Genomic DNA, 13,456 nt, shown 5'->3' on the forward strand with positions numbered 1-13,456 from the left:
ACAATGGCCCTCAAAGATCTTCACTTTACTTTTTGCAAATTGGAAAACACATATCCTGAGGCTGCATTTACTGTACCTGGGGATTTAAACAAAGCAAATTGGAGGAAAAGGCTCCTGAAATTCTATCAACAAAAATTGAAGACCTCCACAAGTCTGGTTCATCCTTGGGAGCAATTTCGAAATGCCTGAAGGTACCACGATCATCTGTACAAACAGTAGTATGCAAGTATAAACACCATGAGACCACGCAGCTGTCATACCGCTCAGGAAGAAGATGCATTCTGTCTCCTAGAGATGAATGTACTTTGGTAGGAGAAGTGAAAATCAATCCCAGAACAACAGCAAAGGACCGTGTGAAGATGCTGGAGGAAACAGGTACAAAAGTATCCATATCCACAGTAAAACGAGTCCTACATCGACCACTAAGCAAGAAAGAAGCCCCTGCTCCAAAACCACCATATAAAAGCCAGACTACGGTTTGCAACTGCACATGGGGACAAAGATCGTACTTTTTGGAGAAATGTCCTCTGGTCTGATGAAACAAAATTAGAACTGTTTGGCCAAAATGACCATTGTTTTGTTTGGAGGAAAAAGGGGGAGGCTTGCAAGCTGAAGAACACCATGCCAACCGTGAAGCACGGGGGTGGCAGCATCATGTTGTGGGGGTGCTTTGCTGCAGGAGGGACTGGTGCACTTCACAAAATAGATGGTATAATGAGGGAGGAAAATTATGTGGATATATTGAAGAAACATCTCAAGACATCAGTCAGGAAGTTAAAGCTTTGGTCGCAAATGGGTCTTCCAAATGGACAATGACCAAGCATACTTCCAAATGATACCAAATACTAATTGAGTGTATGTAAACTTCTGAACCACTGGGAATGTGATGAAAGAAACAAAAGCTGAAATAAATCATTCTCTACTATTATTCTGACATTTCACATGGTTAAAATAAAGTGGTGATCCTAACTGACCTAAGACAGGGCATTTTAGGATTAAATTTCAGGAATTGTGAAAAACTGAGTTTAAATGAATTTGGCTAAGGTGTATGTAAACTTTCGACTTCAACTGAATATACTGTACTCTATACTATGGCACTGTATCTTAGCCCAATGCCGCTCTGACATATGTATACAGTGGGGCAAAAAAGTATTGAGTCAGCCACCAATTGTGCAAGTTCTTCCTCTTAAAAAGATGAGAGAGGCCTGTAATTCTCATCATAGGTACACTTCAACTATGACAGACAAAATGAGAGAAAAAAATCCAGAAAATCACATTGTAGGATTTTTAATTAATTTATTTGCAACTTATGGTGGAAAATAAGTATTTGGTCAATAACAACAGTTTATCTCAATACTTTGTTATATACCCTTTGTTGGCGATGACAGAGGTCAAACGTTTTCTGTAAGTCTTCACGAGGTTTTCACACACTGTTGCTGGTATTTTGGCCCATTCCTCCATGCAGATCTCCTCTAGAGCAGTGATGTTTTGGGGCTGTTGCTGGGCAACACGGACTTTCAACTCCCTCCAAAGATTTTCTATTGGGTTGAGATCTGGAGACTGGCCAGGCCACTCCAGGACCTTGAAATGCTTCTTACGAAGCCACTCCTTCATTGCCCGGGCGGTGTGTTTGGGATCATTGTCATGCTGAAAGACCCGGCCACGTTTCATCTTCAATGCCCTTGCTGATGGAAGGAGGTTTTCACTCAACATCTCACGATACATGGCCCCATTCATTCTTTCCTTTACACGGATTAGTCGTCCTGGTCCCTTTGCAGAAGAACAGCCCCAAAGCATGATGTTTCCACCCCCATGCTTCACAGTAGGTATGGTGTTCTTTGGATGCAACTCAGCATTCTTTGGCCTCCAAACACAACGAGTTGAGTTTTTACCAAAAAGTTATATTTTGGTTTCATCTGACCATATGACATTCTCCCAATCTTCTTCTGGATCATCCAAATGCTCTCTAGCAAACTTCAGACGGGCCTGGACATGTACTGGCTTAAGCAGGGGGACACGTCTAGCACGGCAGGATTTGAGTCCCTGGCGACGTAGTGTGTTACTGATGGTAGGCTTTGTTACTTTGGTCCCAGCTCTCTGCAGGTCATTCACTAGGTACCCCCGTGTGGTTCTGGGATTTTTGCTCACCGTTCATGTGATCATTTTGACCCCACGGGGTGAGATCTTGCGAGGAGCCCCAGATCGAGGGAGATTATCAGTGGTCTTGTATGTCTTTCATTTCCTAATAATTGCTCCCACAGTTGATTTCTTCAAACCAAGCTGCTTACCTATTGCAAATTCAGTCTTCCCAGCCTGGTGCAGGTCTACAATTTTGTTTCTGGTGTCCTTTGACAGCTCTTTGGTCTTGGCCATAGTGGAGTTTGGAGTGTGACTGTTTGAGGTTGTGGACAGGTGTCTTTTATACTGATAACAAGTTCAAACAGGTGCCATTAATACAGGTAACGAGGGGAGGACAGAGGAGCCTCTTAAAGAAGAAGTTACAGGTCTGTGAGAGCCAGAAATCTTGCTTGTTTGTCGGTGACCAAATACTTATTTTCCACCATAATTTGCAAATAAATTCATTAAAAATCCTACAATGTGATTTTCTGGATTTTTTTTCTCATTTTGTCTGTCATAGTTGAAGTGTACCTATGATGAAAATTACAGGCCTCTCTCATCTTTTTAAGTGGGAGAACTTGCACAATTGGTGGCTGACTAAATACTTTTTTGCCCCACTGTATATTCTTAATCCATTCCTTACTTAGATGTACGTGTATTTTGGGTATATGTTGTGAAACTGTTAGATATTACTTGTTAGATATTACTGCACTGTCAGAGCTTGAAGCACGAGCATTTCGCTACACCCGCTATAACATCTGCTAAACATGTGTATGTGACCAATACATTTGATTTGGCAGGAGGTTAGGAAGTGCAGCTCTCTCTCTCTCTCTCTCCATGTGTGTGTCTTTGCATGCATGCCTTCCTGCGTGTGTGTGTGTGTGTGTGTGTGTGTGTGTGTGTGTGTGTGTGTGTGTGTGTGTGTGTGTGTGTGTGTGTGTGTGTGTGTGTGTGTGTGTGTGTGTGTGTGTGTGTGTGTGTGTGTGAATGTAGAACTAGAACAATTAGAGCATTCCTGAGTAAAAATGACAGAGGACAGGCTGTACTGTACCCCATGTTCCAGCTCTGTTCACTCCTCCTTGGAATGGTATTTATAGCCCAGGCAGCACCTTCCAATGAGAGAACAGTCATCAACAGCTACGCAGCATGGTGACATGGAGGCAGCGACTCTGTCACTGTCAGCTCTAGTAAGGATATTACAGCTTGGGAGGCAGTTCCTCTACTTCGACTATAAAGTAGCCTGCTAAATGTAGTTTTGCACATTGCTAGTCGCTAACATTAGTTAAGTGATTCTATGACCAATAAACACAAAAATATGTATTTGTTTATACAGTAGATCAAGTGAAAAACTAATTGCAAACCATCAGTATTCTAACATTTTGATCCAATGTCCTACATCATGTCCTTCAACTTTGAGAGTACACACTAAGAAAAGGCTATTCCTCAAGGGTTCTTTGGGAATTTGAGCCCTTCAATGGTTCTTTGCAGTTCACAGAAGGGTTCTTTGCTCTTTTAGTGATAATTAAAATATAGGGACGGCTGCTCATTGCTCAAAGCTTTTTGTGCAACCGTGATTGCGAGTGTCAGTCCAGTTGATCTAATCTGTTATGTTATGTGATTGCATGCTATATATGACAATGTATAGTGATGGTGTCTTGGGTAATACTCATGTATGGCCTTGTGTTAATTGAGAATGGTTGACAATATCAATGATTCTCAATTCTCTCCTCGGGGATCACCAGCAGTTCAAGATTTAGCACACCTGATTGAACTTGTACATTGCCATAACAATACCTATGGAATTTTAACAACATAATATGGATAACCAGCCCCCCAAAAATGTGGGATCTTCAAAAGGATCTATAAAGAACCTTTGATATTGAGAATGGTTCTATAAAGAACCTTTGATATTGAGAATGGTTCTATAAAGAACTTTTCTTGCTAAAGAACCCAAAAGGGGTTGTAACCATAGCGGAACCCTTATTGGTGCTATTTAAACTCAGCAAATAAAGAAACGTCCCTTTTTCAGGACCCCTTCTGTCAAAGATAATTCGTAAAAATCAAAATAGCTTCCCAGCTCTTCATTGTAAAGGATTTAAACACTGTTTCCCATGCTTGTTCAATGAACCATAAACAATTAATGAACTTGCACCTGTGGAACGGTCATTAAGACACTAACAGCTTACAAATGGTAGGCAATTAAGGTCACAGTTATGAAAACTTAGGACACTAAAGAGGCCTTTCTACTGACTCTGAAAAACACCAAAATAAAGATGCCCAGGGTCCCTGATCATCTAACAACACATGCACAGGATCGGTACATCCGAACATCACACCTGCGGGACAGGTACAGGATGGCAACAATAACTGCCCGAACTACACCAGAAATGCACAATCCCTCCATCAGTGCTCAGACTGTCCAAAATAGGCTGAGAGAGGCTGGACTGAGGGCTTGTAGGCCTGTTGTAAGGCAGGTCCTTACCAGTCATCACTGGCAAAAACATTGCCTATGGGCACAAACCCAGCGTCGCTGGACCAGACAGGATTGGCAAAAAGTGCTCTGACGAGTCGCGGCTTTGTCTCACCAGGGGTGATGGTCGGATTCGCGTTTATCATCGAAGGAATGAGCGTTACACTGAGGCCTGTACTCTGGAGCGGGATCAATTTGGAGCTGGAGGGCCCATCATGGTCTGGGGAGGTGTGTCACAGTATCATCGGTCTGAGCTTGTTGTCATTGCAGGCAATCTCAACGCTGTGCGTGTAGTACCCTTCCTGCAGGCTCATCCTGACATGACCCTCCAGCATGACAATGCCACCAGCCATAGTGCTCGTTCTGTGTGTGATTTCCTGCAAGACGTGAATGTCAGTGTTCTGCCATGGCCAGCGAAGAGCCCGGATCTCAATCCCATTGAGCACGTCTGGGACCTGCTGAATTGGAGGGTGAGAGCTAGGGCCATTCAGAAATGTCTGGGAACTTGCAGGTGCCTTGGTGGAAGAGTGGGGTAACATCTCACAGAAAGAAATGGAAAATCTGGTGCAGTCCATGAGGAGGAGATGCACTGCAGTACTTAATGCAGCTGGTGGCCACACCAGATACTGACTGTTACTTTTGATTTTGACCCCCCATTTGTTCAGGGACACATTATTCAATTTATGTTAGTCACATGTCTGTGGAACTTGTTCAGTTTATGTCTCAGTTGTTGAATCTTGTTATGTTCATACAAATATTTACACATGCTAAGTTTGCTGAAAATAAACGCAGTTGACAGTGAGAGGACGTTTCATTTTTTAGGACCTTTTTTAATGGTTCTTTATAGCACCATACATGTTCCATTTAGAACCTTATGAGCGTGGTTCTTTATATAACCTTCAAAAACATGTTATATATATTGCACCAAAAAGGGATTCACTGTGGTTACCAGTCAAATAGCCCTTATTTGGCATTATACAGAACCATTTATTTTTCCACTTTGTTGTGTTACAGCCTTATTCTAAAAATAGATAAAAGTGTTTTTCCCGTCATCAATCTACACACAATACCCCATAATGACAAAGCAAAAGCTGTTTTGAAATGTTTGCAAATGTAAAAAAAGAAAAAAAAAAAGAAATATCACATTTACATAAGTATTCAGACCCTTTCCTCAGTTGTTGGAGCACCTTTGGCAGCCTCAAGTATTTTGGGGTATAACGCTACAAGCTTGGCACACCAGTATTTGGGGAGTTTCTTCCATTCTTCTCTGCAGATCCTTTCAAGCTCTGTCAGGTTGGATGGGAAGCATTGTTGTACAACTGTTTTCAGGTCTCTACAGGTTCAAGTCCGGGCTCTGGCTGGGCCACTCAAGGACATCCAGAAACTTGTCCCAAAGCCACTCCTGCGTTGTCTTGTCTGTGTGCTTAGGGTCGTTGTCCTGTTGGAAGGTGAAACTTCGCCCCAGTCTGAGGTCCTGAGCACTCTGGAGCAGGTTTTCATCAAGGATCGCTCTACACTTTGCTCCGTTCATCTTTCCCTCGATCCTGATTGGTCTTCCAGTCCCTGGCACTGAAAAACATCCCCACAGCATGATGTTGCCACCACTATGCTTCACCTTAGGGATGGTGCCAGGTTTATTCCAGACGTGACACTTGGCATTAAGGCCAAAGATTTCAATCTTGGTTTCATCAGACCAGAGAATCTTTTTTCTCATGCTCTGAGAGTCCTTCGGTGCCTTTTGGCAAACTCCAAGCGGGCTGTCATGTGCCTTTTACTGAGGAGTGGCTTCCGTCTGGCCACTCTGCCATAAAGGCCTGATTGGTGGAGTGCTGCAAAGATGGGTGTCCTTCTCCACAGAGGAAATCTGGAGCTCTGTCAGTGTACATCAGGTTCTTGGTCACCTCCCTGACCAATGCCATTCTCCCCCGATTGCTCAGTTTGGCCGGTCGGCCAGCTCTAGGACGAGTCTTGGTGGTTCTAAACTTCTTTCCATTTAAGAATGATGGAGGCCACTATGTTTTTGGGGACATTCAATGCTGCAGAATTTATTATAGTATCCTTCCCCAGATCTGTGCCTCAACACAATCCGGTCTCTGAGCTCTACAGACAATTCCTTTGACCTCATGACTTGGTTTTTGCTCTGACAGCACTGTCAACTGTGAGACCTTATATAGACAGGTGTGTGCCTTTCCAAATCATGTCCAATCAATTGAATTTACCACAGGTGGACTCCGATCAAGTTGTAGAAACATCTCAAGGATGATCAATGGAAACAGGATGCACTTGAGCTCAATTTCGAGTCTTATAGCAAAGGGTCTGAATACGTATGTAAATAAGTTATATCTGTTTGTTATTTTTAGAAATACATTTGCAAACATTTCTAAACACTTGTTTTTGCTTTGTCATTAAGGGTTATTGTGTGTAGATTGATGAGGAACATTTTTATTTCATACATTTTAGATAAAGCCTGTAATGTGGAAAAAGTCAAGGGGTTTGAATACTTTCCGAATGCACTGTATATCGACTGTGTGTGAGTACAGAGGTTGTCTATCCACTGTGTGTGAGTACAGAGGTTGTCTATCCATTGTGTGTGAGTAGAGAGGTTGTATATCCACTGTGTGTGAGTAGAGAGGTTGTATATCCACTGTGTGTGAGTACAGAGGTTGTCTATCCACAATGTGTGAGTAGAGAGGTTGTCTATCCACTGTGTGTGAGTACAGAGGTTGTCTATCCACTGTGTGTGAGTACAGAGGTTGTCTATCCATTGTGTGTGAGTACAGAGGTTGTCTATCCATTGTGTGTGAGTACAGAGGTTGTCTATCCACTGTGTGTGAGTACAGAGGTTGTCTATCCATTGTGTGTGAGTAAGGAGGTTGTCTATCCACTGAGTGTATATAGGGAGGGAGTATATCCACTGTGTGTGAGTAGAGAGGTTGTCTATCCACTGTGTGTGAGTAGAGAGGTTGTATATCCACTGTGTGTGAGTAGAGAGGTTGTATATCCACTGTGTGTGAGTAGAGAGGTTGTATATCCACTGTGTGTGAGTAGAGAGGTTGTATATCCACTGTGTGTGAGTACAGAGGTTGTCTATCCACTGTGTGTGAGTACAGAGGTTGTCTATCCACTGAGTGTATATAGGGAGGGAGTATATCCACTGTATGTGAGTAGAGAGGTTGTCTATCCACTGTGTGTGAGTAGAGAGGTTGTCTATCCACTGTGTGTGAGTACAGAGGTTGTATATCCACTGTGTGTGAGCAGAGAGGTTGTATATCCACTGTGTGTGAGTAGAGAGGTTGTATATCCACTGTGTGTGAGTATATCCACAATGTGTGTGAGAGAGGTTGTATATCCACTGTGTGTGAGTAGAGAGGTTGTATATCCACTGTGTGTGAGCAGAGAGGTTGTATATCCACTGTGTGTGAGTACAGAGGTTGTATATCCACTGTGTGTGAGTAGAGAGGTAGTATATCCACTGTGTGTGAGTAGAGAGGTAGTATATCCACTGTGTGTGAGTAGAGAGGTTGTCTATCCATTGTGTGTGAGTAGAGAGGTTGTCTATCCACGGTGTGTGTATAGGGAGGTGGTATATCCAATGTATGTGTATAGGGAGGTAGTATATCCACTGTGTGGGTATAGGGAGGTAGTATATCCACTGTGTGTGAGTAGAGAGGTTGTATACTGTGCGTGGCGTTGAGGGCCATTGTTCAGTTTCTTTCCTGTATTTTCAAAGCCAGATCCAGCCGTGTTTCTAATAACTGAATGATCTACTGTGTTATTACACCGGCCACCGTGGGTAATGCAATAACACAGGATGCCTGGAGAACAGAAAAGTGTGAGCGTGTGTGTGCCCCCACACACAGCCTTCGCATCTCACTCTCACAGTGTGTGTGTGTGTGGGAAACGTCCACATCATATTCACCAGATGCATCTCTCTCCTCAGTCTTCACACAGCCAGAGAGAATAGCCTTGAGCCCAGCCGTACTATATGCAAACACAGCCATTTCTTGCCTCAGGAAGTACCCAGGCATTCTCTCCTTCATAATAAATCTGGAGCCAGCTTTCACATTTTAATATCTTAGCATTCATATGTCAGCAATATAAAGAGCCATCAAACAGCAACACACACACACTCACACTCGCACACACAAAACACATACACCTGAGGTACAGTATCCGCAGCTAAACTAACTAAACAACAGGGATTGAGACTTGAAATAATCACTGAGGACAGCCATGCAGTGCAACATTTTAGTCTGCCTTAAAGGCACTGCATGGTCAATCTGACATCTGCATTCATACTAATTGCGCTTCACGGAGCAGCGTATAGCTGTTGAGGAGTGCTGTTGTGAAGGAAGTTGTCAAGGAAATGAATGTGCTTATACAAACCGCCCCCACCTACCAACAACCAATCATGTCAATGCGGAGCTATGCGGAGCCCTCTGCATTGTTAAAACATTTGGGAGGCGCAAGGCAATGCGGTACAGAGCTCAATTTGGCCTCTGCATGCCCCCGGAGGCGCTTAAATTGTGTCACACCCTCTATACAGAGCCTCCGATCACATTTTCGGATCAAGCATAAATTGGTTAAACTGTATATTAAACTGTATACCAACACATTGTATAACTAAACAATCCCCAATAACGCCTTAAGACGGTGTACTAGCAGGCCACTTTAACATTCCTACTGGGTCTGTCAATAGGCTGTATATTAGCAGGGTAATTACCCTTAAATTATATATGTCTTTATAATGCCTCTCCCACATATTCCACAGCCACATTCCACAAACTCTGGCCTGTACTCAGTCTTCTCAGTACCAGATGTCACCAATGAGAGAGGTCACAGATCCAATAAAGACCCACACAAAGGGCCTTTTTTCAGCAGGCAATGACAGGGGCAGCACTCGGAGGTCAGCAGAGGGCCTGGAGGTAGTAGCGCTGGTACTGATAGTGGTGACTGTCTGGACATGTAATGCCAATGAGTAGAGGCTGACTTAGTTCACCCTGCAATCTCCCGCAAGTCTAGAGACAGAACTACAACCATGCTAAACCTCAACCCAAAAGCTAACCTCTCCCAAACCTTGACCTATAATCTTAATCCAGAAATGAGGGTAATCCTGAGAAGCAAAGTAATTCCAAAGTAGCCTAATTCCTGAAAATCCTTGGAATTCCACAGTAATTCCTGAACATATTAGGAAATTCCAAAGTGTTTTCCACAATCTAACCCCAAAGCCCACAAGTGTGTGTCAGGGTTGGTGACAATTCTAACTGGTGTCAACTCAGGAAGATTTTTTTGTTATTTTTTACATAAATAAATATATTTTGAATTTATTGAGAAGTCATTGAAAATAGACAACCTGTGTGTATGTGTGTGTGACAGTTCTAACTGTGTGGTTTCAAGAGACCTCACCTTCAACCACTTTAGGTTCAGTGTTTACTCAGGCAATACTTAGCACCACAGTGTGTGAGACCCACCCGGGTGAGTGACACACACACACACACACACACACACACACACACACACACACACACACACACACACACACACACACACACACACACACACACACACACACACACACACACACACACACACACACACACACACACACACACACACACACACACACACACACACACACACTGACCACCCAAACACAACCCCAGCACAGCAAAAAGTCTTCCTGATCCCTGTATAGTTAGCTCAGCTGTCTATTAACCCTCTACACTCATACCCATGTACGGTTGAAAGTTGCAGATTTGGACACTGATAAGTGCCTAAATTGGAATGAGGTGGCTGTATAGTAACATGCTAAGGGTGTCCGCTTCACAGGTCTGTATGAGTTTTGACTGATAGACATTCTGAACTTGAGCCCCTCACACGACAAGAAGTTGCACCATCCCTCCTGATAATTGTGCAACTTTTTTGTTTTCTGAGTTAGGGAATTTGCTGTAAATTACGAGGACTATATATATTTTGAAAGATGAGACATTGAGGATTATAATCAATACCGCTTTGATGTCATACAAGCAAGTCAAACACCTGTGAGTCCAAAAGTGCACCGCACATTTCTATATCATCAAACTCATGTAATATACCGTGTCAACATTGATGATCACTATGCTGGATGTCCAGTTACAAGACGACATGGCGTCATACCCTTGGTTGTCCTGTATTATGAAGAAAATTTGCCACGGACCACACATCTGAATGCACTCATGACTCCATTCTATGCGCACCAAAATTACGATCTGCTTCTCCAAATTGCCTTGTGAATATTCAAATCATGTTACTGAATGCATAGTCAATGTAAATGCACATAACTTTTCTCCAAACTGTTCCCCTTTAAATCAAATCAAATCAAATTTATTTACATAGCCCTTCGTACATCAGCTGATATCTCAAAGTGCTGTACACTGAATAAAAATATAAACACGACGTGTAAATTGTTGGTCCCATGTTTCACGAGCTGAAATAAAAGATCCCAGAAATGTTTCATATGCACAAAAAGCATATTTCTCTCATATTCTATGGAATATAGAATATCCCTGTTAGTAAGCATTTCTCTTTTGAAAAGATAATCCATCCACCTGACAGGTGTGGCACATCAAGAAGCTGATTAAACAGCATGATCATTACACAGGTGCACCTTGAGTGCTGGGCCACTCTAAAATGTGCAGTATTGTCACACAACACAATGCCACAGATGTTTTGAGGAGCGTGCATTTGGCATGCAGACTCCAGGACTGTCCAGCTGTTGCCAGATAATTTAATGTTAATTTCTCTACCATAAGCCACCTCCAATGTTGTTTTAAAGAATTTGGAAGTACGTCCAACCGGCCTCACAATCGCAGACCACATGTAACCACGCCAGCCCAGGACCTCCACATCCAGCTGATCAACACCCCCTACCGTTTTTTAAGGTATCTGTGACAAACTGACGCATATCTGTATTCCCAGTCATGTGAAATCAATAGATTAGGGTCTAATGAATGTATTTCAATTGACTGATTCCCTTATATGAACTGTAACTCAGTAAAATATTTGAAATAGTTATATGCTGCGTTTATATTTTTGTTCAGTGTAATTGCTACCATTGTTATGCATTTCCATATCTCTTCTGCAAAATACATTTAAATGTAGCCCTATCCATTTAGGCCAATTCCCACGAGTGTAAAGAGTTAACTCTGTTTGATACCCATGGAGTCAAAGATAATAAAGAGTATCCTCGTTTGCTTGCAACAATATCACTTCATCAACTTAACAAACACTGAAAGAGGAAATTCACAGGATAGTGTGTGTTTGTGTGTGTGGGTGCGTGTGTGTGTGTTTGAGTGTGTGTGTGTGTGTGTGTGTGTGTGTGTGTGTGTGTGTGTGTGTGTGTGTGTGTGTGTGTGTGTGTGTGTGTGTGTGTGTGTGTGTGTGTGTGTGTGTGTGTGTGTGTGTGTGTGTGTGTGTGTGTGTGTGAGAGAGTGTTTTTCTGTTCCATCTGTGTGGTCCAAAACACTGTCAAAAATACCAATCCTTGCCCTATTTCCATCAGAGATATAGAGGACACATTCACATCTGTGCTGTTTTAGGATAGTCCTACAAACCATGATGGTGAAATAATATGCTGTGTGGCCATCATAATCTACAAACAGATTTGGAAGAAGATCTTCCAATTAAAATGCAATTTTTGAATTGTCTCCATAATGAAGTCTAGTGCGCAATGTCCATTGGATAATGCCATGTTAATCGTTTCTCCCTTGAAAAGAAAACCTTCCGTCCATCATGAAAAATACAAATCTAGAACAAATCCAGACTTTTAATTATTAGGCCCAATGTTTTGTCACAAATATAACTAGACTAGTCTACATTCTAAGCGCTCCAGCTGTGCCACGAAAAGCAGGGCAGCATTAAAAAACCATAGGCCCAGGGGCTTAGATATTTTATAGGGGCTTAGATATTTTTTGATGAGCATAATATTAAAAAAGGAATTTAACTGTGAAAAATGTTTTCTCTGCTTCAAGGGCCCCCTTACTGGTTTCGGCCCTGGGGCTTCGGCCCTGGGGCTTCAGCCCCTGTAAGCCCCTGCAATAATCAGGTCCTGCCTAAAAGCACCAAAAAACCATAAAGCCAGTAAAGGGACCAGAGCCTTTCACGTTTAATATAGAAGTAACCTATGTCAATCATATATGTTGTTTGGCTTTGCATTGTTTACCATTTAACAAAACAATCTGAAGTCCAACTTACCTCGGTTTGACAGAGCGCTATGGCCAGCAATAGGAGGAAGGGGACACTTTGCAACATCTGGGAAGACAGAGGCAAGGAAGAGAAAAATATGAAAATATACGAAAGTTGAAAAACGCATGTTATTGGTTAATGTCAAGTAAAATAGTCAAATAAATAAAGAGCAATATTAGAAAATTACCATTTTGAAAAGCGGCTCTGTTCAGACGTCTGTTGCGAGGAGGAGGTGGGCGCGGAATGTATCGGTAACCGAGGCGAGCGAGAGGTCTGTGATTTCAGGAAATTTGAGGAGCGCTGAGGAATTCCTGGTCTCGAGTCTTGCCCCCGATATGGCGTGACCAATGAAAATCTCCGGAGCGCAGGAACGTTATGGAGCGTTCACGTGCTATTCGGAACTACAAAACTCAGAAACGTCCTACTTCCTAAATGGTAGTACCCAGTGGACATACAACGTGATGAAGACGTATTTTATTGGTTGAAATATGGTCGGGACTTCTTCTAACCAGATCACAAGCAGATTAAGATGTATTTTTCATGATTTTTATTTCCCCTGTGCTACTCAATTAATAGACGTAAATCTATATAATCATTATACAAATTGGAGTAATGTTATTTTTTAGCAGGGTTTGCATGATACAG

General features: G+C 42.5%; 1 protein-coding gene across 1 annotated transcript in view; it reads right to left on the bottom strand.

Annotated features, from left to right (window-relative positions):
* The window catches only part of LOC135547424 (follistatin-related protein 1-like), a 63,082-nt gene extending 49,883 nt beyond the window's left edge, over window positions 1-13,199 (bottom strand). The window contains exons 1-2 of the mRNA XM_064976435.1: window positions 12,999-13,199; window positions 12,821-12,877 (exon numbers count right to left, since the gene is read on the bottom strand). Coding sequence (XP_064832507.1) covers window positions 12,821-12,877; window positions 12,999-13,001 — 60 coding nt within the window. The 5' untranslated portion in view covers window positions 13,002-13,199. The remainder of the gene's footprint in view (window positions 1-12,820; window positions 12,878-12,998) is intronic.
* Between the last annotated feature and the right edge of the window lie 257 nt (window positions 13,200-13,456).

This window comes from Oncorhynchus masou, chromosome 10, assembly GCF_036934945.1.
Source record: "Oncorhynchus masou masou isolate Uvic2021 chromosome 10, UVic_Omas_1.1, whole genome shotgun sequence".
In the NCBI taxonomy this organism is placed as follows: Eukaryota; Metazoa; Chordata; class Actinopteri; order Salmoniformes; family Salmonidae; genus Oncorhynchus; species Oncorhynchus masou.